This window comes from Patiria miniata, unplaced genomic scaffold (assembly GCF_015706575.1).
Source record: "Patiria miniata isolate m_02_andy unplaced genomic scaffold, ASM1570657v1 HiC_scaffold_17, whole genome shotgun sequence".
In the NCBI taxonomy this organism is placed as follows: Eukaryota; Metazoa; Echinodermata; class Asteroidea; order Valvatida; family Asterinidae; genus Patiria; species Patiria miniata.
Genome location: NW_024037055.1, coordinates 1,423,996 through 1,445,186, shown reverse-complemented (window position 1 = coordinate 1,445,186; position 21,191 = coordinate 1,423,996). Strand labels below are relative to the sequence as shown.

Here is a 21,191-nt window from a genome sequence, read left to right as displayed (position 1 = left end):
AGCTCTGTAGTACGGCCAGACGCCCGATGCTTCCAAAAAGACTGAATTTTTTTGGCCGCCGATGTAGCGATTTTGCTACATCTTTCGATCGCGATTATCTTTTCATCCAGGACACAAATTTCCAAAGTTAAGGTTCGTAGTCGTAGAGCAACTCATACCTTTTCGAAAAAAACGTTCTTTGGTCTCAATATTTTCATCCATCTGGCCACAAGACGAATTTCAGTCATCAGATTCCACAAATATCGTCCCCCATGCGATTTCAAAATGGCGGCCGCGCTGTAATGTATGCATTATGCGAGCGCGCTTGGGCAAGATAATGAATATGCATTATTTAGTTCATGACCTCGTGTTTGTATGGCCAGCCGCGCTGAGTGTCCGACATACGTCATAAACTATGATGCATATTCATTATCTTACCCAAGCGCGCTCGCCTAATGCATACATTACAGCGCGGCCGCCATTTTGAAATCGCATGGGGGATCGCATGGGGGACGATATTTGTGGAATCTGATGACTGAAATTCGTCTTGTGGCCAGATGGATGAAAATATTGAGACCAAAGAACGTTTTTTTCGAAAAGGTATGAGTTGCTCTACGACTACGAACCTTAACTTTGGAAATTTGTGTCCTGGATGAAAAGTTAATGGCGATCGAAAGATGTAGCAAAATCGCTACATCGGCGGCCAAAAAAATTCAGTCTTTTTGGAAGCATCGGGCGTCTGGCCGTACTACAGAGCTTGCGATAGTACTGTACGGCCAGACGCAGTCGGGCTACATAAACTCCTCCAACCACCCCATGTGCATTTTTCTAAACTGTTTATCTTAGCCATCAACAAAATGGAAAAAAAAGGAATGTTTTGATATGTTTTCATCCCAGTCATCAGGGAAAATTAACGGGTGCAATAGAACCGTGCGTCATCAAATCGTGCATGATGCACTGCATTGAATTGATGATGAATGAATGGTCAGGTAGCCAGTACAAGTACACATAGATACTCACGTGTAATGTGGTGTAACATCTCGCCCGACACTGTGCCTCTAAAATATTGCCATAAGAAGTCCCGATTGATCCAAGAAGTACTCCCAGTAGAGCTACACCTTTCAATTTAGTCATTTCCCCCATCGAACTTGAAAAAAGTCTCCAAAAATGGCGGAATATGAGCAGGGGTTTCAACCCCAAAACGTCGAGAAGTTACGTCCACATAACACAAATCCAATGGGCCGTGTAGTATGCGTGCGCGGCATATACATGTATGCTGCTACAACATGCGTATTCCGTACACATAGCACGCACAGTCGTCTATCTCGTTTTGCATCAAGCAGCTCATGCTGGGAAGGTTTAACCACTTTCAACAGATGGGGGAAAATACTATGAGGGACTACCATTTCCATGCATGTTCTTCAAAATTTGTCCATACAAACTTATTGCAATATTTTTGAAGACTCTATCTGAGTTTTTATAATATAAATCATCAGTTCAATTTAAAAACTGCCAGATTTGAACAGTTGATGTTTTGTAATATTAATGAAATATGATACTCTCCCCTGTAACATAATGAAGCATGCCACTATACCAGGCTTCGATAAGACCACAGTTGTGATTGGTCAATGGTTGATTGAATACATTGCAAGTGAAATCCCCTACTGCTCGCTAAAGCCAGCGCAACACAGGCGCCGCTAAAGACCCCTTTCACATGCAAAGCTTGTTGCAAATCCGTAAGCCTTAAGACCGTAAGGAATTCGCTTGCCTCTTTTATTTCGCGACCCTCTTTTGGAGGGAAAGGAGATCGAGGCAGTGTTCAGGTTTTGATCCGATCTTTCTTATAAACTCGGGCGGAAAGGAAGATAGATGGATGGCCCCCGGAGAATTGTAGTTTTAAAGAGAGAAACAGACTTTGGTTTAAAGTATAGGCCTATAGCAGAACCCAAACTTTTGTGTGTTAACCTTCCCGCCAAAGCTTTACAGCTCTTGATCTGTGTGGCCCTGTTCCATTTATCTAATGCTGCCACCCAAAAAAATTACCTGTATTAAAACAATTTACTTCAGTTCAGGTTTTAAATTGATGTTTAGTGAATAAAACTTTTGTCCGTCTGCGGACGACTTAGTCTAGTAGCACCATGGTAGTACTAAGTAGTAAACTTAAATTGTGTAACTTATTACTACTACTTTCTTGAATGTTTTACAATGTAACAAGTTCGGGAAATTGATTTCCTCTCAAATAAATACTCCAAAAGTTAAAACCGGACGGTTATGCACTGAAAGACGTGGTTTAAAAATTCAAATTCGATGTCGAAAATACTTCAGTGAACCAGCTCTGTACGCATGTATCCTATAAGATAATGGACGATTTACTCGAAATCGGTAGATAAACCCTTTCAAATTCAAACCAAAACGGACTTTAAATGTAACCGATTTAATTAGAATAACGGTTCACACCTCTTAATTTGATTACCGATTATCAGCGGGGACTAATAAACTACATGTATTTAGATAAACTGGTCATTACCGAGCCTGTTCTTCGTGGGAGACAAGAATTACACCCCGGGTCATCAAAGGGCGGCGGGCCGGCTGTTCTCCCCAGAAGAATGAGGCTTTATAATCCGATAATCCGTTACACTGGCTAAGCCCTGGACCCTATGGGGCAGCTTAAAATATTCGGGATGACCTTGTTTGAAGCTTGGATAGCTTCTTGGTGATGGCACCCGTTAAGGCGACAAAATGCAGCAACTTGCAGGAATCTTTTCGGTCAAATATTTTGAGGATGAATGCGTTTTCAAACCACAAACCCGAGGCACGATGTTAAAATTGATCTTACTTTTTGCTCGCTCTTCCAAAAAAAATTGTTTTCTCCTTGTGAATTTTCTATAGACCTGTTGCGTTAAGGCAGAGTTAGAGGACAATGGTTTGTATCACTAGGATGGGCTTGAGTAAACCTTTTGTGCACTGATTGTTGAAAAATTATTGTTGATGAAAAACTTTTTTTTTTTATTCTTTGCAATTCTTTCTCTTAAGAAATGCTTCATGTTGTGTTGCAGTTGCGCCTGTTTTACGCACAAATAGATACGCCAAAATTAATTATGTCAGGCCGCAAATAATTTATTCCATGACTAAGGTGGTTTTTGTTCAATTTATCATTAAAATGGGACAATTTTGGTGAGGAAAGGAATTATATTGTATATTGGTGGGGAAAGGATCGAGGTTTAAAACTTCGGGGAGGGGGAAATTCCGGAATAAAACATGCCGGGAACTACCGGTACGGTATGGACCCTTATTAGCTGTACATGCTGCTGTTAATGTGGGACACTCTTGAGCTGCGCTGTCGGATGGATCAGCTTTCATCATTGAAACAGCCGTTAATCGATAAAGATATGAAGCACCTCGTGAGAAGTTCCCGGATGGTAGTGATGCGGGGGGGGGGGGGTAAAATCAATAAAAAGGGTCTTTTGAAAGGGGATTGTGAAAGAGGATTAACAATTGATGCTGCAAGCAAGGTCGAAGGGATGAAATAACTTAAGTATACACTTAGGGAACTTATTTCATTTTTTTTACGTAGGTCTTTAACGCGTGGGGTCTTGTTGAATGGACTTTCCCATCGGCTTACGAGAATCAATATGTACTTCATATCTGCATATCCCATATCCGCCTATTCTTTCCTTATTCTCACGATTCTTCAGCTTGGAACTTAGACTAAAAAAATCAAGATTCCTTGCATCATGGTTGCGCGGATAAACAAGACTTTGTATCCACGAGGAACTTTTCTGCAAGAGGGCGCTGTTCCGAAGCGCTGTCTACTGGTACTGGTGGCGCCGTCGTTTATACCGCAAAGTCGCCCATTTAGCGCCCATCTATTATTTTGTTGAATTTTTGTATTTTTGAGAAAAAAAATCCTGGATTTTTTTCTTGCAAAAAAAAAGGGGAAAAAAAGAGGGGAACAAGAGGTGCGAAGCCACATCGCTGTGAATTTGATGGGAGGAGGGGGGGGGGGGTAAGGCAAGGCAAATGTCCTCGCTTGGAAAATGATAAATTGAGAATATGTTGAATAAATTGAGAATATGTTGTGCTTTGCACCCCCCCGAAAAAAAATCCTGGCGACGCCAATGCAATGCTGGATGAGCTGATTTCCTAAGTTTCACTTTTATGACGTTAAAAATTGAAAAAACATTGTATCAGGACAAGTAAAAAAAATAACCAGTTTTTCGTCCACGCCCGCTTCCTTTTTTTTCGCTTGCCTCTTTTTTTTCTTTTTATTTACAGATTTGCAATTTATTTGCACATATTGTCAATATATTGTCTGTTCATCTATTTCTAATAACACCGTAGCTGTTTAAGGGGTTGCGGCTCCTTTGAACACACTTTGTATCATCAAAAGAGTCAAGAAAATGGAGATCCATCCCGCATCTTGGAAAATCTGCCATCTAGAAAAGAAGAAAAAAGCTTCCGCTTTTTTTTTGGTTACTTCCCAGTTGTATGCCTGCAATTGTTCTCCACAATTTCCAAGGATAGGATAAATACAAAAAATGTGATTGATAGCCTTTCCAAATCAATTGAATCAGATGTGCACTTGGGGACCAGCTTTCCAAGGCTTGACTTGTCTTGTTTCCATATCAATCCTAAAAAAACCCCACTACATTCACAGTCATTCCAAACATTTTTGACATGTACAAACCTCTTAATTATTCCTTTATTCAGAAGCAACTCCATACCAAATGTAGTATACATACAGCTTAGGTTGGAATGAATTAAAAAAAAGAAAAAGAAACATTCCCTTTTCACACTACAAAGCAAAAAAAAAAACAACCCAAAACAAACAAAAAACTACTTAAAACATAAGATAACTTTGTTCCTGGCGAAAAGAAAGAAAATCACATCCTTTAAAGGAAATATTACACTGCAAGGCCGATTTTCAACTAAATAAAAATAAAAATAAAAAAAACCCTGAAAACATTTATGGCACATTTTTGTTGTTGCATGTTTGCACCTTTTTTGTAACGGTTCTAAGAATATTGTTTTCTTTAAGTGAGTAATGGCTTACTAGATGATACATTTTATGGTAAACATTTTAATGATTGTGGCAATTTCATGGAGCAAAACAACTTTGCTCTAGAAAGAAAAAAAATATGACTTTTATAGCTTGGCTTATCAGCCAAAATGTTGAAGTTTTCTACAAGCTTTAAAATGTGCTACTACAGAAGTGTGAACGGTCAATAAAAATTGACCGAGTGAACTAATGAGAAACTAAACCCTATTAACAATTTTTTCATGTTTTAAAATACATGCATTGTACATTTCATTGAAGATTCAGCTAAATCAGGCTCTAATATCAAATGAATATATTAAATACAGCCTGTGCACAAGCAAACACTTCAAAAAAGCATGAAAAGGATGACATCAACGTACAAAAAATTACAAAAATAAGTATCAGAACCTTGTTGATTGTATACAAAAAAAGATAGACCACTCGAGGATAACATAGTTTTATTTGATTATGTGTGTTTTTAAATATCCAGTAACGCATTATATAAAATCATGCAAAATATATTTCTCAAATGGCTATATAAAAAAGCACCTTAATAATTGAATGAATACTCTAATGTTACTATAAGTCGGACAAGCATGGTATTTTTATGATTGGGTCTTCATTCGGGGTGCACAGTGAGCCGTTGGTGTTGTCACACTAAGAATTAAAATAAAAAGGCGTGTAGAGGAAGATGACAGATTTACTTCAAGACAAACTGGTACTGTGGTTCAGAAGGCTTTTCAACTCTATAACATTCTACTCAACCACAATCCAACGACTAAATGTGTTATTATCGACAAGTTGTGATGACTTGTGTCAGTGACTTGACTTGAGTCACAGTTTTCAGTTACTTGACTCGACTCCTGTCATAACAGGCAATGACTTGTATCAACTAGAGTCACTGATGGGAAATGACACGACTCGACATGAGCCAAAGGGTCGACACTTGTACCCCACGATAATAAAATGCCATTAAATAATTGCGGTTATTTATGGTACAATCATGGCTTGACGTTGTTGTCAAGTTGTAAATCTTGCTTGTGCTTGTGAAGCACCTACAGGGTGTGTTCGATTAGCTCACCCAGGTTGACTCGGGATAGCCCCGTGCCGTTCCATTAGCTCTGAAGTTGTTCTCAGGGCTAACCCGATCAGCCACCATAGACCCTGCTAGTGGAGCAGAGTCAGTGGTGGAAATACGTCACATGCATGCACTGTTCTTTCCAAGAAATGGACAATTATGGCGGCCGGATAGCGAAAAAGCTGAAGTGAACCCAAATATCAATTTTATTTGAAGTCTATAACATAATTAGTTATTTATCCGATTGCAACTTTAGAGACTATAATTCCAGCCCAACGTTGGTACTCTTGGATTGACATAAAAGCAGATCTCGAAGTAAGACCGAGTCCAAAAAGGGCGTTTTTTTCAATGGCTCCAACCGAGTCACAAACTTCAGTGACTTGTTACAACACAGATTCAGAGGTACGTCAAGTTACTTGACTCAGAAACTTCAAGAAATGGTGTTTTTTTCCCCCTGCTCATAGCCTGAAAAAAGACTATTGTAAAATGGATTATATAAACGTCAAAAGTATCTTGGTTTTTGGTGAATCTGATTAATGTTTGTTTTGTTTTGTAATAACCATGCCCTTTCACTGTGTGTTTGAGGAAACCTTTCCAAGCCTGCCATTAACTGTACATGTTCATCAACCCCCAAAACACCGAGGATTGAACATTTATCAATAAATTACACAAAGATTACATTGCAGTAAATTAGATATATTCGCATACCAATATCAAACCAAAACAGAAAAAGGGGAAAAATATATGAAGTATTTACACACAATACCTACGCATTTTACTACACGTGCATGATTTCATGTCAAATAAAACTTTACAAATATCAAATTCTTCAGATTGAAAAAGAGCTGATATACCTCAAAATTCTTCAAACTTTGCTGCATTGTGGACTTCAGCATTCCAGATCATTTCAATAACAATGCATTGTATGATACAAAAAATGCCCATTCCCTTTCGTCTACATATCTCATTTTTCGACTATAAAAAAACAAGGATCATAATATGATTCGCACACACACTACAATTTTGCAAAACTGGCTTACCAGTAAAGGGCGCTATATATAGCTGCCATGCAGTCTTTTTTTGGTTGCTCTATGACATATGAAAACGCCTCTTTATTTTAAAAGAAAAACTTATAAACAGAATAGAATTGGTGAAAACTCAGGCCAAAAAAAGTAGAAAATTACAAAGAGTGCAAAAGTAATTTCTGTGTCACATTCAAGTATACAATAAACGACCACATAATCTCAATCCTTCTCCATCACTCGACTAACTCAAGTTAAACAAAATAAATTGAAAAAAAAAATGGTCAGAGCCAACACTTTAACAGTGAATTTGTTTCCTGTGCATTGATTTTGAGGGCTAAATATTTGCTAACAGTCACAACTTATTGTGTGTGGTAATATACTTTTTCGAGAAGTCAGTCTAGCCCGGGGTTATTTGCCGAAGAATTAAGGAATGTCTTTTCTGGAAAGTTATTTTCTCTTTTGTGAGAGTGCTTACAGTTTTCAGGAGAGGGTTGTATTTTTGTGAAGACTGTGTGTAATTTTCAAAAAAAAAAATCTAAAAAAATTTGGATAGAAATTCATTGCAAATGGGACTAGATGGCCCATTGTTTCTTCTAAACCAACAGCAGTACCGGGCAAACCCTATAGACAAACATTCACATTACTTTGGGCACCAGCTTTGAAGAGAGCTGGGCTGGTACTTGCTCCTAAAAATCACACTTACCAATGGAAAAATAAATCAAATATTGATTACCAGGACAAAAACCCTTTACTCTTTTTTTTTAATATTCACAGAGCTTGAATGAAATCACAACACTATCTTTTAAAATTTTAATTTTACATTTAGTGGGATGCAGAACAGCGAGTTTGGACTGACATAAAATGGCTTAAAAATTAGGGCAACCATCAATTTTTCTTGACATATGCAACCATTTAGAGATAAGATGCCAGTTTTAGCGAGCTGCTAAGAACACAAACTATTTGCTTAGAAAAATCAGGTTACCAACCAAAGTGTCACGCAATTCATATTGCATGAGACTGGTAATCGGCTGATTTTTGCTGAGCATAAAAATGTGCTAAGCAGTGTTATTTGCTTAGCATCTCCAGGAAACTTGGAGGGGGTGTGGTTGAGGCCATTTTGTGAGAGCTGCAGTTTTCATTTTTCAATCCAGCATGTCTCTACAATGAAAGAGAGACTCACAATATGTTGCATCTGTGCTTCTTTTGTCTTGGGGCTGCGTTGGGTGTCAACACTATCCTCACTGCTTCTTCAAAGACCTGTATTCAGGAAAACCAGACAACAGATATCTTATTCCATTTATTTAGCCAGCATATGTCTAAACAGTTCAAAACTGGTTTCCATCTGGGCCCTGGATATTATACAATACATATTATTAGATGAAGTTAAGCAAGGTTAAGTTCACAAGGAAAACCTGATTTGGTGGAGCAGACTAGGAACAGTAATATTTACAAATACTTACAAGTTCTTTGGAAATATTTATGCAAAACAAAGCTACAGGTTAGTCAAGTTTAAGACATGAATTGCTGATAACGGGATTGGCAAAAACCTATTTGGAAAAAAGCACGGGAAATTCCTGTTCCATATCCAAACTACAGTCGACTCTCGTTAATACAAACACTATTAATACATATTCTGGTTATAGCAAACATAAACCTGTGGTCCCGACTGTGCATTTATGTGCACAATGAATAGGACCGGCACTCCTCTGAATACAAAATTCTGATATAACAAACATTTTGGCTGTGCATTTATGTGCACAATGAATGGGACTGGCACTCCTCTGAATACAAAATTCTGATATAACAAACATTTTGGATAGGTCCCGCTGAGTTTGCATTACGAGAGCCGACTGTACCATGGCAACCAAGTTCATAAATAAATATGTAAATCAGCGCACTTTTATCTTATTTTTAATGGGTTCATGGTGGAAATATCACTGAAATATTTTTCAAGTAGTTATGATTTTAATTAAGCTGTCCCTGTAAGGAATTTCACATCTACTGTCTGTGCAATTTTTCAACCTTGGAAAAAACCCAGATTTTATTCTTAAATCGCTATTTTTCTATCAATAAAATATTATCCAGTCTTGACCGGGTAATCATATTGTGTTTCTTGTCATTATGACAAACTACCCTCTCTTGCTGCAGCTGGCAATTACACAAGCACCTATGGAGGCAGCTGCAGCCGCTTTCCATAGTCATGTGTGTAACTGTCAGCCAAATAATAGCCGATAATTTGAACCTGCCCCTACCAGCTTCAGCCCCCTCTGCGTCAGCGCCGAGCACTCCATGTACTTGACGGCGCCCATCTTGGCCGCAAACTTCTCCCCGTGCTCCTTCTTGAAGGGAGCCTTGTTTTGCTGCGCCAGCTTGGCCATCGTTTCCTTGTCTTCTCGCAGGTCAATCTTCGTTCCTGTAAAGCGGCAACAGATTCAAAGCCAATAGAGAGTGTTTTGGTAGATTTTAAATTCACGCCGTATCATGTATACCTTTCAATTTCTAGCGTGACGTCATCACTTCATGCTTTCTTCTTATACGTGATATGCAAAAGTGACATGGGAAATACATGTTGAAGCTGATTGCACAGGGTCCGCAGGTATGAATTTCCATCTTTTCTGTCAAAATTTCTTTTCCAACTTTGTAATTGTAATTGTATCAGACTTGTCTGATTGCAATTTGAGGCTCTTCGGAGTGAATTTTTCTTAAGTGTTTAGCGCATTTTGAGCTTTTTGTGGCATAAAATTGTGACTTGGTTTCCTCAGCAACAACAGACCTTTATCATGCTGCCACCATTTCAGTCATGTTCCCTGTATTCAATAACAGTACTAAATGATAATGTTTTTTGTGCAAAAAGGAACCAGACTATTTTCCCTTCCAGCCTCGCCTTGGTTATGTTGATTGGAATGAGGAAAAATCAAGCTTGGCAACATGATAATGGTCTATACACAGATGCAGAGGCGCGATGCCAAAACTGAAATGTGAACACAACACAGCCAGTCAGCCAGTCAGGTGCAAGCAGGACTCTAGCTGACCCTCTGGGACCAGCAAAAACAAATAAATAACTCACCCACGAGAATGAAAGGCACTCCAGCAGCATGGTGTTGCAACTCAGGGATCCATTTAGACTGAACGTTGGCATATGAGGTGGGCCCCTCTACACTATAGGCAACTAGGAATATATCGGTCTGTAGGTTGAGAACAAAATACACACGAAAAAGTCAAAACAAAATTGTGGAAAAGTTCATCCTCAATAGGCCCGCTGCATTGGGTATTTGTTGCAGAATTCAGAACAATTTTTCATTATTAGAGAGTCAGGGGTTTGAATCCCAATGCTTCCCAAATGTTGTCCTTGGGCAAGTCATTTTACCCCAACTTGCTTCTCTCCCACCACGGTGTACAGATGGATACCAGAATTAGGTGGGGATTAACCTGCAAAACCTGCTATTGGCATTATATTGAGTCCCTGAGCAAGCTGCTTTATCCAAACTTGTCTATTCAAACCTAGGAGTGAAAGTACCAGCATTGGCTAGGAAGTGAACCTACCTGCGGTGAACTGGCATCCCTCCAAGGGTGGAAAAGAAATTTTCTAAGTTTTTTTATACCTCGGAAGCTGGAAAAAAATGTTGGCCTGATGAGCCATATTGGCACTGAACTGACTTGATTATTTTATTTACCTGTGGGTAAGACAACGGTCGGAGTCTGTCGTAATCCTCCTGCCCGGCTGTGTCCCACAATCCCAAGTTGACTGACACACCATCCACTTTGATCAGTTGTGAGAAATTATCAAACCTGACGGAAAAAAACAATTTCAATCTCTAGAATTTGAATCATGTTATGTGTTTGAAACAGTTCGAAACAACTTGTTTCAACTATTGCAGTTGTTCAGAACGACTCCACAGACGAGTTAACCGAAAATGCATAGATGTATATGGGTTGACAAGAGTTGCTCCTAAAACTGTTTGATTCAGCGCAACTCTGGTACACCAGTCTGCACAGGGGAGCTACTTACACAGTGGGTACATATTCTTTAGGGAAGGCATTATGTGTGTAGGACCAGAGCATACAGGTCTTGCCCACGGCACCATCACCGACTACCACTAGCTTGATGTTCCGCGCTGTAGCGTGGGTCATGGCTCCGTTGTCCGCTGTGGAAAGAGCAACATTACAAATATAAACCGGATTAAGAACAATGGGATTTTTTGGGTAAACAGTTGTTTACAACAGGTGTGTAAACCAGATCACTTGTCACAACAGTCCTTCTGATTTGAGGTGTGCGTTGGCAGGTAGGCATACACCGCGTTATGGGGAAGTTTTTTATTGTTAGGGAAATTAGGACCGAGTTATGGGGACTTTCTGCTGTCCCCATAGCATTTTCGGTCCCCACAAATGCCTCGTGGGGACGAGTGTAAGTCCCCACAACTACGAAACAAGAATTTACACCCCCACGCCATCACACTCCTGATCGCTTCCTGAGAAGTGGAAATAATCGCACGCCTGAATCCCGCTGTACCACACACCTCAGCATACATATACGGCATAGTTATACTTCTGTGAGCTCTTGAAAAATACCAGATTGTTCAGTCCCAGCTTGGACCACAGAATCACACGCCTAGAAAAATCACAAGGCTAGAAAAATCACACGCCTTCAAAAATTACACGCCTAGAAAAATCACACGAATAGAAAAATCACACGCCTAGAAAAATCCAGGCGTGCCTTTTTCCACATGCCTGTGATTCTCAAATCAGAAGGACTGCACAATACTTTAGTAAACTCTCTTTGTGCAGTAGCTACATTTTCAAAGGTACACATGTGTGAATGTTTATGCTCTAAACTAAAGTTTACCTTCAAGTGTTGGATCTGGGTCCATAAAATCAGACACAATGAACCTGTGAGTAAAGAAAACAAAACAGGAATTAATAGCCACCAATCATGTATAAACTGATAGTAGTGTAACTCATGAAAAAATAGCTCTTGATTTACAATGTACTTTAGTACATTAATTTAATTCTTTGACTACAAAATACTGCCAATGTCTTCACGGTTTACAATGAAGGGGAAATAAAATGTCCAAAACCTTTGTTTTACTGCTTTGTTTAATCCAATCCAGCTACACTGTATGACTGCTGTTGGATAAGCAGGGCTGTTGATGGTTGTTAGAGAGGGGTTGTAGATGTTTATACTTGTACATGTTTGAAACCTAAAGCATCTGTTGAGGATTTGGAGGATATTTGGGAAGGGTCGTAGCAAAAAGCTCTAAGAGGTAGGGATCCGTGTCACATTGTCTTTCAAAGCCCAATTCCATTCCCATTCATTCTCAACTTTGGCAGTAAATTATTGGCTTAAAGCCTGATTCATACTTGGCGTGAAAGCAAACGAATTTGTGAGTCATAAAAGTTGAAAATATTTCAACTCGGGCAAATTTCGCAGCGAATGTTTGATGACATCAAATTCCCATCATATTCGCATGAAGTATGAACCGGGCTTTACACATACGGAACCAGTACTTGTAAATACATGTAGGTACAAGTACATGTACATAATGTACAGTAAAAGCATGTGCATACATGTACATGTACATCCGTTACCCTGTGCATGCACATGTAAATACATACAGTGTATAATGTACATGTATGCACATCAAATGTACATGTACATGTACTTTGTACTAGGTACAAGTGTATACACGTTCAGTGTACAAATATGACACACAATTCAGATTGAAAGCCACAGACCCAATCACACACAGTCCCATGAGTCACTGATCGTGTCCCATGCATGTTGCAAGAAATAACACCTTCCTGGAGAGTAACTGTACAATGTACTACAAAGATCATACAATCGAGCTGCACCCATAGACTTGTATGGGCCTGTGCTCCTTATTAGTTACCACAGTAAGGATGACCTTAGCTTGAGGTCAACATTGGATGTACAAGTTTAATACATTCATGGAGGTGGAATTAGATGGTATATTGTACATCAATTGCAGATACAGGTTTTTAATATTTTTTTTGGGGGGGGGGGGGTTAAGCATTTCTTTGCAAAATATAGACAATTGATTTATTTTGAGGGGTGATAGGGAAGGGCTTTTTGAAAGATAATAAAAAAATCCTTCTCTGGCACAAAACTTGGAAGTTTTGGGAAAAGTGTGTTACATCTGATGGTTTTGTTTAAAAATCTGCAGTTTATTTTAGAAGGGGAATTTTTGTGCAAAAAGATATTTATTTCTTTTATGTGAAAGGGGACCTTTTCTGTGATAATTGGTGGACACATATTTAAATTATATACTCCGTAATGCAAGAACATGAATAGATCAATAGGTGAAACTGCCAAGTTCAAATCAAATACATTTCAGTTTCAGACAACTCTAGGCTAATGCAAATTATGCCTTTGGAAATGAGTCATTGAGGACTGTTCAACAGACACTATTCCATGTGTTGCACGTCTCTGGCTCACCGGTAGCAACTTCACCCAAACAAAAATACAAATTTATACAAATATTCAAATTCATTTAAATGAGTAACCTTAAGAGTCAGTTGCCTGTTTTTCACATGTGACCTCAAAATGTGTTGAATTGATTTTTTTCCCCCTTGCTGACGGCAGTAATCTGCTCATTCTCTCTTGACCGATAGACTGTACAGCACTGTTTGGCTGATTACTCATAGAATAAAAAGCTCCATGTACATGTACATGAGGCCACATCTAATCACAACCTTAGTCATATATCTCACGTGTGTGATGCATGCCAGGATGAATGCAATGTTGCCATGTGCATGCGGAATATCCCAATACATATCAAAGACAGCACCTTTTAACACTTTAGTCACTGTACCACCCTGCCTATACACTCCCTGTAGCGCCCAAAACCACCCTGCCCAAAACCACCCCGCCCAAAACCACCCCGCCCAAAACCAGCCCGCCTATCTATGGTTTTAACGATTGCTCAGAGAATAAACACAATGTAATACAATGTAGTGAAGGCGCTAATGGGTCACTTAATAGTTTAATATGTAGGTACATGTACATGTACAGCATGCTTTACAAGAGGAAGGGGAATGCTATCTTGGTTGGATTTTGGGATTTTTAAAGTAAATGATTTCAAGTATTCAAGCTTTCTTTTTTGCTTTTTGTTTTTCTACAGAAGTTTAATTATGTTTGTGTAGGGAAGAGAGGGTATTCTAATTTTATGGAAAATATTTTAATTTTATAGAAAAATATTGAATTTGATTTTAATTTTTTTACTTTGCTATTATTAATTTTTGCTTCAAGCCTTGGTGAAATACATACGTACATGTACCTACAGTTATATCTAGATATAACTTGACACACTTTTAAACGTTAACAAACACAAAGGAAACTTACAGTTTAAATGTGGAGGTCCACTACACCGTACATTCACCTAAATATTCTGTAAGTACCAGTACAAGTAGGTCTATAAGTATGTGTACCATACTACAGCGCCTGGTTATATAGCTTCACAGAGCAGGCTATATATAGCTTTTTAATTTTTCCTGTTCATTTTGGCAAACTCCACCTGACACACTGAAGTTTTCTGCCCAATTTGACATTGACTGTACACCTGACTAAGCAAATCACAATTGGCCATTGTACGTACATGTAGCTGGTCCGTTACCAGACGGTACTGTACCGGTACGCCCATGACCTCATGAAAGAACACCGCAGCCGGAAATACTGGTTAAGTTGTGTGTGTGTGTGGAAATGTTTCCTGTTAACAATCATACCGGAGGGTTCAGAGTTGTACTGCTGTGCATTCTTGAATAATTTACCATTAGAAGTTGTTTATTCTAAGTTGGACTTGATTGAATATTTGAATATTCGAAATGTGCTAATCAAGTGTTACCATGAGCCAGCCTAAACTGGCTGCTGACTGGGGTTCGCGTGTGCTGCACTTGTTGAAAATTGACAAAGATCGTAATGCAAGTAATATATCAAGAAGAGTGGCAGAATGGCCAATATTTCACCAATTATACAGAAGAAATTTAAGCTAATGTTCCTAATGGAAGCTACCACATCATGTGCGAAAGTAGATTTCACCAAAAGTGTGGCATTTGATGAACAATGAAACTATGCAACTTATATGATTAAAACTTCAAAAGAATGGTTTGGACGTACAGAAAGTTTCAAAGCAATCATTGAGTTTGCTTGCTAGCTCAATAAATAGTGTGTTTTAAAAGATTAAAGGGAAGATACAACATTTGCAAACATCAAAAACAAAATGATCAAATTATCACGAAAAATGTTACTGGATTGTTAGGAAATGACAGTCTAAAGCATCCAGTAAGGTTAGCTCTTGGTGTGCTGACATTTTCAAGAAAAACTGTATTTTTCCAACGCTGGTCGGCCGACCAGTGTTGGAGCAAACTGGCTTTTTTCGAAAAGTGTTCATGCTTTTTCATATTCAGTTCGTCTGCATTTTCTTTGCAATTGATTACACACAGGTCTGTGAAGACTACAGGCCTGCTAGACTGATTCTCTTTTCTTACATTTCCCCAAAGTCTATAAATTGCTCCATTTCATCTTAAGTGGGGTCAGGGAACCACACTAGGTACAAGAATATGTTTGGTTTTCTTGGTTTTTCCAGCATCTACGAAACCAAAACATGAAACTAGTCAGTGAAACAATATTTGCTATAGCATACTAATCCTCCAAATCCATTTATTTCTGAAAATGGCAGCAAAAGCAAATGTTGTACATTCCCTTTAGGAAAGTGAAAAAAATAACACTGAGTTTTCTTGATTTCACATTAAAATAGACTTTATTTCCTCATAGAATCTCTCCCAGTCAATGATCTGAATTTGTTCAATAAACAAAGGCAACCAACGATGAATATATAAAGATTTTAAAACAACATACTAGGGGCAGTAACTATACTACTTGTATGCATGTGTTTTGTTGATCAGTCATGTACAGCACATTCAATTGCATGCTTGGTTGAAGCTATTGAAATTAAACAACACTTGTTCAATGTATGAAAACTGTTTATGAAAAGAAAAATGAAATCTATCTCAGCGCAAAGGCAGTGGGAAACGGAAAGTCTTGCCAATAGAGGAAGTGTTGTGTGTTCTCATAAAACATTATACACAGATAAATGTTGCCACATTGGCAGGGTTATACCGCACATCTGTTGATCCGGGGTTTAATAATCAAGATTGGGATCATGGTTAGCAGAAATCACAAGACGATGCTGCTGATCCTATTTGGGGTCATTAATCTACAAACAATTTTTTTTTTTTAAATTCCACGATATCATTTTTTTTTCTTATCTAGTCTTTTGATCGCTATTTTCCACATGGTGGTTTTAAGGTGCCTTCCTGTAACAGTTATTAACTGTAAATTATACTTTTGTTATAATCACAGAGTTATTTGGTGAGTTACTCTTTATTTATGTAGTTTATACTTTTTTCAAAACAACTTATAGTTTGGATGACAGGCATAGGTCATGACCAGCATTGTTTCTTACAATTTTGTTTGTTGGGTGTTATGTTTTTTTGGGGGGGAGGGGGTGGGGGTGGGGAGAGTGGGGGCGCGGTGGGGCGGGGAAGGTGTAACGGGAGGGGAGGGGAGGTCAGGGTAAAGGAGGGGTGATCATTTGGCCCCTCCCTTCACTCTGGTCAAAAATGAGGGAGGGGGGATAGATATACCGGTACATGAACATGAACATGTACACCCAGTTAGAATGTATAAGTTCCAATTAGAATTTTGCGCTCATATCAAGTTCACGTGTAAACCCTAACCCTCCATTATCCTCAAAAAGTGTTGCAATATTTTGTAGAATTGCAAAGGTAAATGTGTATCAAGTTTTAACAACCATAATGACAATGTTTCAGTTTCCTGCTCTTTTGGGATTCATTTTCTAATTTACTTTCAGTTTTTGTTGACAACACAAGTTTGCGATTTCACAATGCGTAAAGGATGGTCCAATCTAATGCGCAGGCATTTTACCCTATGAGTGATGACAAATGTAAGTGTACATGTACGGTACATCCATGTAGGTCTTATTGGGTTAGGTGCATTACACATAGCAGCTACATGTATTTCCCTAACACAGAGCACTGTGTGTTCATTGTACCCTCAGCTCTTCATCAGAGTGTACACAATGCTATCACAGCAGTCAAACAGGAAGTTCAAAGTAAAATTCACGGCCAGGCAATTGAATTGCAGTGTGTATTTTCATGCAACTGTTATTACACGGGCTGTACTGAGTATACCGAATATGGGAATTATCAATAATCCACCGAATATCAGAATCGTATTTTACTAAATTAAAAAGAAATGAGCTGTCGATAGAAGTTGACGAAAACGTTATTTTATTCGTACAAGTTGCGTGGTTGTATTGTTTGTCAAATGCCATTTTTTTTGGTTAACAGCCACTTTAAACAATAATAATGGGTATTTATAAAGTGCGCATATCCATCAGTATTGGTGCTGAAAGTGCTACTCATTATTACCCCTGATCATTGGGCCAATGAAACATTCCAAATACTATCTCAGCTCCCAGGGGAATATACAGCTCAATGTTGCCATTTTGGCGCATTGCAGCTAAAATCAATCACAAAAATAACCACCTCTGCCCTCACAGGTACCCAATAAACTCTCAAGTGGAGAGAAGCAATATGTGACAAAGTGCCTTGCCCAAGGGCACAGCCACAATAACCCCATGCTGGACTCGAACCCACAACCTGCAGAATTACTCATAGACCACAAATTCAATGCTCCAGACCACGAGGCCACGGCATCCCACTCAGAGTTTTCACAAAAATATTAGACGTAATTGTCACCTTTAAAAATCTGTCAAATATCAGCTAGGTAGCTATCTCAGGAAAAAAATATACATTGAAACATGCATGATATTCAGAAAAAGTGTTCACCTCAATATCAATGCTTGAATTTTTTCGATTAAATCCAAGTTTCAGTAATCGAATACTTAAATTATTTGAAAATGCACAGCACTAAATGTGCTAAGTGACACGAATTTTGTGCTGCCAAAGTGCTTATGAAGAGATAGGGATTAGCACCAACTTACTGTACCTGCTCTATTCAGCTATTTTAATGATGACCACTAGTTGGCCGCTGCTGGACACCAGTCAAGGCAGGGTACCAGTCAATAGGAAGCTCAGAATATGGTCGCTGCTACGATGGGCTTCGAGCAATAACCAAGTCTTCTTCTCACGGGCAAGAACAAAGTTGCGCGACGTCAACTTGAACCATGGACACTCGGAGACCTTCACTCAGTCATAAAGCATTTCCTGTGGATGTACACGTATGCATGTTGTTAGCATTAAAGGTATAAGTTCAGATTAACCCTAAAATCCTAGCCATTACTTTGGGATAAAGAACTGAGTACTACAGAATACTGTGAGTGTTGTTCATACTCAGTGCTTAAGCACTTCACACTACAGTTTATTAGTGTTTTGTAGCTTTAGGTGAGGTACTCAAACATATTCATTTCAAGATCGTCTAAATTAAGTGTCTTCTCATTGTTTTCTAATTACACTTCTAAAGTCTGGTTGAAGAAAACCCACATAATGTCTCTATCATTGGTGTAGCAAATGTTGAAAAACGCAATCTAACATTGGAGCCATTTTCTTGCCTTGCCAAACTTATTTCCAGGAGCAAATAAAACCATCAAATTATGTTCCAAACTGTCAACTCCAAATTGGCGCCAGAACGCTGCAAGCAATTACCTTTCATAATAGTGGCATGGCACCATTGGTTTAAAGCAATTACAAAGAGAAACATTTGTGACTGAAATAAAGACCAGCACTCCAACAGCTGTATGTTTTTGCAAATGACATCACTTGATTCTTTGTTCAGAAGATTGTTATCTGTGAAATAATCACATTATACATGGAAGTTGCTATTGACAATGTACACACTGATAAGACTTGTTGACAAAAAGTCCCATCAGCCCATCGGTATGTAAATTGTACTCTGTGGCCACGAATACTTATAATATATCTAGACTTGGACTATGGTCTATGTATAAATATTACCATGTAGGGACGATATTTTTTTGAATACCGATCACATGACGATGCTATCAAATACTGAAATACTGATGACCAGGTTAATAATAATAATGTTGTGCTTATATAGCACTTTATACCAAAGGTCTCAAAGCGCTTCACAAGTATTACCCCCGTTTATCAATATCAGGCCATGATGATGACGGCCCGTAAAACGTGTAGGAAAATCGTAATTTCTACCCCAAGAAACTGTTCAAAAATTACCAAAAAAGGTGTCATTACATTTAGAGAAGTCTACATGTACTTTAGGTTGACATTTTCTCTTGTTTAATTCAACTTTGAGTCTCTTTCACTATTAACGTTTAGCTACTGATCAGAGGTGTTCTTCTTGATTATGCAAATGATTTTGTTATATCATAATTTTTACCTACACATTATTGTAATTTATTTCCATTTATTCCGGTTTGCCTTCCATCCCCATTGTCTTGTTTCGTTCATGTTTGTTGTGTTTATAATCCATTTGTCTGTGTATATAATCATGCTAATTATCGGGGTCCATACCCACAAGCTAAGCTTCTTATGGATTCCGCATCTCTATTAATTGTATTTATTATCTGCCTATCACCTTGTACTCATGTAAATTATAAAAAAATAATAAAAAAAATTCTTGATTTTAATCTAATTTGATCGAAACAAAACAGGGGCCCTGGCTAGTATTGTTGATGTACTTTAACGTGGCGCAGCCTCTAACGTGGCGCACTTTGATTTTTCGCCTGTAGCGCCTACCTAAAGCAAAAGTTTTAACTGAAATTTCACAGAAAGTGAAATTTCATCAAGTTCTAAACACTCCTGTGCATAAATCACGAGTTTATTAACCACTAACAAAGTTAGAAGAAAAATTTATAATGCCTAATGGTGTGATTTTCCAATTTTATTTTCAAGTGCAAAGTGAACCCTTTGAAAATGCCCCGAAAAATAAGAAAATAATTTTCTGACAAACATCTGGCTGGGTATGTAAGTAGAGATAACAATTATTTATCAGAATTTATCAAGTTTACAGAAATTCTTAAATGTTAATTTGAAATTTTCCGAGATTTATTCAAGTGTGCCACGTTAGGGAACACTCCGCCAATTTGTGCCCAATTTCCGGACGCCACCGTTTTTGAATTTCAGATTAAATTTTATGGTAATCCTTACTTTTAGGACCCCGTTCCTATATAGGAAGGGAAAGACTCACCAAAACAGTTGACTAAATGACACTCAAAATTGACATTCTGATACTTCTTGGCACATCTGAACAATTGGCAATGACACCTTCTTGACTTCTAAGGACTGCTTTAGCTTGCAAAAGTCACTTTGGTACTGGACAGACATCTGCAAAAGTCAGTTTTGAACAGAACTCGTAAAAAATAGAGGTGTCCTAAAAGTAAGGATTACCAATTTTATGAAACCGAAATTGTTCACAGAGGTTAAATAGCAAGCATTAAAAAGGTAAAGTACTAGTATTTTACTGCATGAATTTGAGGTTTGTCAACAAAGAGGTTTGGCAACACTACACGAGGAAAGTCGGGTAAGCTTCGAAGTGAGCCACGTTAGGGAACACGACTATAGTACACTACACGATCGCCCAGAAAATGATAACATGTCGTGAAAAGTCAACTTTGTACAGAAAATATTGAAGCATTTAGTGAGAAAACCACATCAAAAACAATTATATTATTAGCCTCCCTATGGATGAGTGATGCATGATGTGCATCATGTGTGATTGTGCTATTCCACATGATTCAGCATGCTCTCTCCAAATTTTGTCAAAATCTCCATTCCACAATCTGCCCAAGCAGGCCAAACGGCGTCAACAAACAACGGTGACGCGCCGTTATACTTGCCTGTGAACATCCATGCAATATCCTACACACAGTCACAAAGTGTGAACGCGGTCAAAAGCGGAAAGCATGAATTCTCGAAGGTTTCTTGCTTCGACAGGACAGCTGACTGAACTCCACCCAAACTGGCCAAAAGAGTGAGTCAAGTGTTCTACTAGTTTTTGTCTGCCGATAGAGGGCGCTTCTGCGTGCGATCATCAGTC

At 38.5% G+C, this 21,191-nt stretch overlaps 2 protein-coding genes across 3 annotated transcripts in view; both read right to left on the bottom strand.

Moving 5' to 3' along the window:
• The window catches only part of LOC119723343 (anosmin-1-like), a 39,013-nt gene extending 37,749 nt beyond the window's left edge, over window positions 1-1,264 (bottom strand). Inside the window, exon 1 of one of the 2 annotated variants that reach the window (XM_038193918.1) lies at window positions 1,000-1,264. In XM_038193918.1, the coding sequence (XP_038049846.1) occupies window positions 1,000-1,122 (123 nt within the window). In that variant the 5' untranslated portion in view covers window positions 1,123-1,264. The remainder of the gene's footprint in view (window positions 1-999) is intronic. The other variant, XM_038193919.1, reaches the window with a different exon arrangement.
• A 3,384-nt stretch (window positions 1,265-4,648) lies between these two features.
• Window positions 4,649-21,153, bottom strand: LOC119723341 (ras-related C3 botulinum toxin substrate 2-like). Its single transcript, XM_038193916.1, has 8 exons — window positions 20,992-21,153; window positions 18,168-18,385; window positions 11,964-12,007; window positions 11,130-11,265; window positions 10,795-10,909; window positions 10,188-10,305; window positions 9,373-9,533; window positions 4,649-8,377 (listed from the first exon to the last, which is right to left on the bottom strand). The coding sequence occupies exons 3-8, from the start codon at window positions 11,986-11,988 to the stop codon at window positions 8,297-8,299; spliced, it is 636 nt and encodes a 211-aa protein (XP_038049844.1). The 5' UTR covers window positions 11,989-12,007; window positions 18,168-18,385; window positions 20,992-21,153; the 3' UTR covers window positions 4,649-8,296.
• Between the last annotated feature and the right edge of the window lie 38 nt (window positions 21,154-21,191).

What these genes read in the sequence shown, in the direction of transcription:
- LOC119723341 (XM_038193916.1), bottom strand. Translation starts at nt 11,988, where the DNA reads ATGGACCCAGATCCAACACTTGAAG. An exon ending in AAAGAATATGTACCCACTGT is followed by an intron (nt 10,910 to 11,129) that starts GTAAGTAGCTCC and finishes TTTTTCCGTCAG; the next exon opens with GTTTGATAATTTCTCACAAC. An exon ending in CGCAGAGGGGGCTGAAGCTG is followed by an intron (nt 8,378 to 9,372) that starts GTAGGGGCAGGT and finishes TCCTGAATACAG; the next exon opens with GTCTTTGAAGAAGCAGTGAG.